General features: G+C 35.0%; 1 protein-coding gene across 1 annotated transcript; it reads left to right on the top strand.

Annotated features, from left to right (window-relative positions):
* The first annotated feature begins 358 nt into the window (after window positions 1–358).
* On the top strand, window positions 359–1,073 carry LOC148584221 (zinc finger BED domain-containing protein RICESLEEPER 2-like). The gene is made up of 2 exons (XM_088518805.1): window positions 359–908; window positions 1,033–1,073. The coding sequence occupies exons 1-2, from the start codon at window positions 359–361 to the stop codon at window positions 1,071–1,073; spliced, it is 591 nt and encodes a 196-aa protein (XP_088374931.1).
* Window positions 1,074–1,379: the final 306 nt, after the last annotated feature.

Genomic DNA, 1,379 nt, shown 5'->3' with positions numbered 1-1,379 from the left:
TGTTGGAGGAAGAAAGGGGTTAGAGCCTCCCAAGGAGGATGATTGGAACAATGTTCATTACTTTGTACAATTTTTGAAGGTCTTTTATGATGTCACTATGAAAATTTTTGGTTCATTGTATTCAACTGCAAACTTGTTTTTCCAACAACTTTGTAGTGTTTGTAGGCAAGTGCTAAATTATGCTGGAAGTCCTGATCCTTTGGTGAGTGCTATGGCTAGGCAGATGAAAGTAAGATATGACAAATATTGGGGGAACTTTGAGAAAATAAATCAGTTGTTATTTGTGGCAATTGTTCTTGATCCTTGGTACAAGCTGGTTACTTTTGAATATTAGTGTCAAACGAACCTTTCACATGAGATGGCGAAAAATCTTGTAGATAAATTGAAGGAGGACATAAATAATATATTTGACCAATATATGGGCACTAGGGGAAATGTGCCAATGATGAGTGTTGATGAGGTACAAAGTCGAAAGGCTCCACGTTATCATGGTTCAACATCATCCGAGTGCCTAGACGACGACCCTTTCTTGAGTGAGTTTCATTCATTCCGAGCAACAAGAAATTTGATGGATTGTAAAACTGAGATAGAGCAATATTATTTGGAGGATGTTGAATCACCAAGTACAACCTTTGATATTTTGAATTGGTGGAAAGTTAATTCAACAAAGTTTCCGATCCTCTCCGAGCTAGCGCGGGATGTGTTGGCCATTCTAGTTACCACAGTTGCCTCAGAATTGGTATTTAACATCGGAAGTCGTGTGCTTGATCTATTTAGGAGTTCTTTGGCTCCAAAAACAGTTGAGGCACTTGTATGTACTCAAAATTGGTTGAAATCTTCTCCCGTTAGTTTGCGTGACACATTCTTGTCTAAGGTTGATGATAACGAGAACTACAAGCTGGATTTAGGTATTAATATTTCCTATTTACTATCAAATATACTTAATTGGTTCTTTCATTGAATAATTTAATTGTTTCCAATTCCATTTTCTAAGTTTTCTAATTTTTTTTCTTCTTGTTTTTCTTGTGGTAGAAATTATGTCCAATATTATTAACGTTGACGAGGCCGATTAAGGATTGAGGCTTTCTCACATGGTGTTTTTTTGTTGGTTTTATTGACTTTCTTAGTTGGTTTAATTAATTGGTTATTCACTTGTTGGCATCATATTTGAATTAACCTTATAATTTTTTTTTTCTTTGCCTTTTGAAGGTTAATTGGCTGCTATTAGGGCTGTTGCTGACTTGTTTGGGAAGCTTGGGACTAATTATGATCTTTTGAAAAGACTAGTGTTTTGAGACTACTTTGTAAAATTAGTTTATGTGTTGGTTTACTTTAGAATTTAGACTACTTAGTTGTTTAACTTGTTTATGAGTTTATGT

Source organism: Corylus avellana, chromosome 8, assembly GCF_965113065.1.
Source record: "Corylus avellana chromosome 8, dhCorAvel1.hap1.2, whole genome shotgun sequence".
NCBI classification, from domain to species: domain Eukaryota; kingdom Viridiplantae; phylum Streptophyta; class Magnoliopsida; order Fagales; family Betulaceae; genus Corylus; species Corylus avellana.
Note: the sequence above shows the minus strand (reverse complement) of the source record. Positions and strands in the feature narration are given on the sequence as shown.

Excerpts from the sequence above, each read along its gene's own strand:
- LOC148584221 (XM_088518805.1), top strand. The coding sequence starts at position 359 with ATGGCGAAAAATCTTGTAGATAAATTGAAGGAGGACATAAATAATATA. Across the intron at positions 909-1,032 it reads GAACTACAAGCTGGATTTAG|AAATTATGTCCAATATTATT; the intron begins GTATTAATATTT and ends TTCTTGTGGTAG.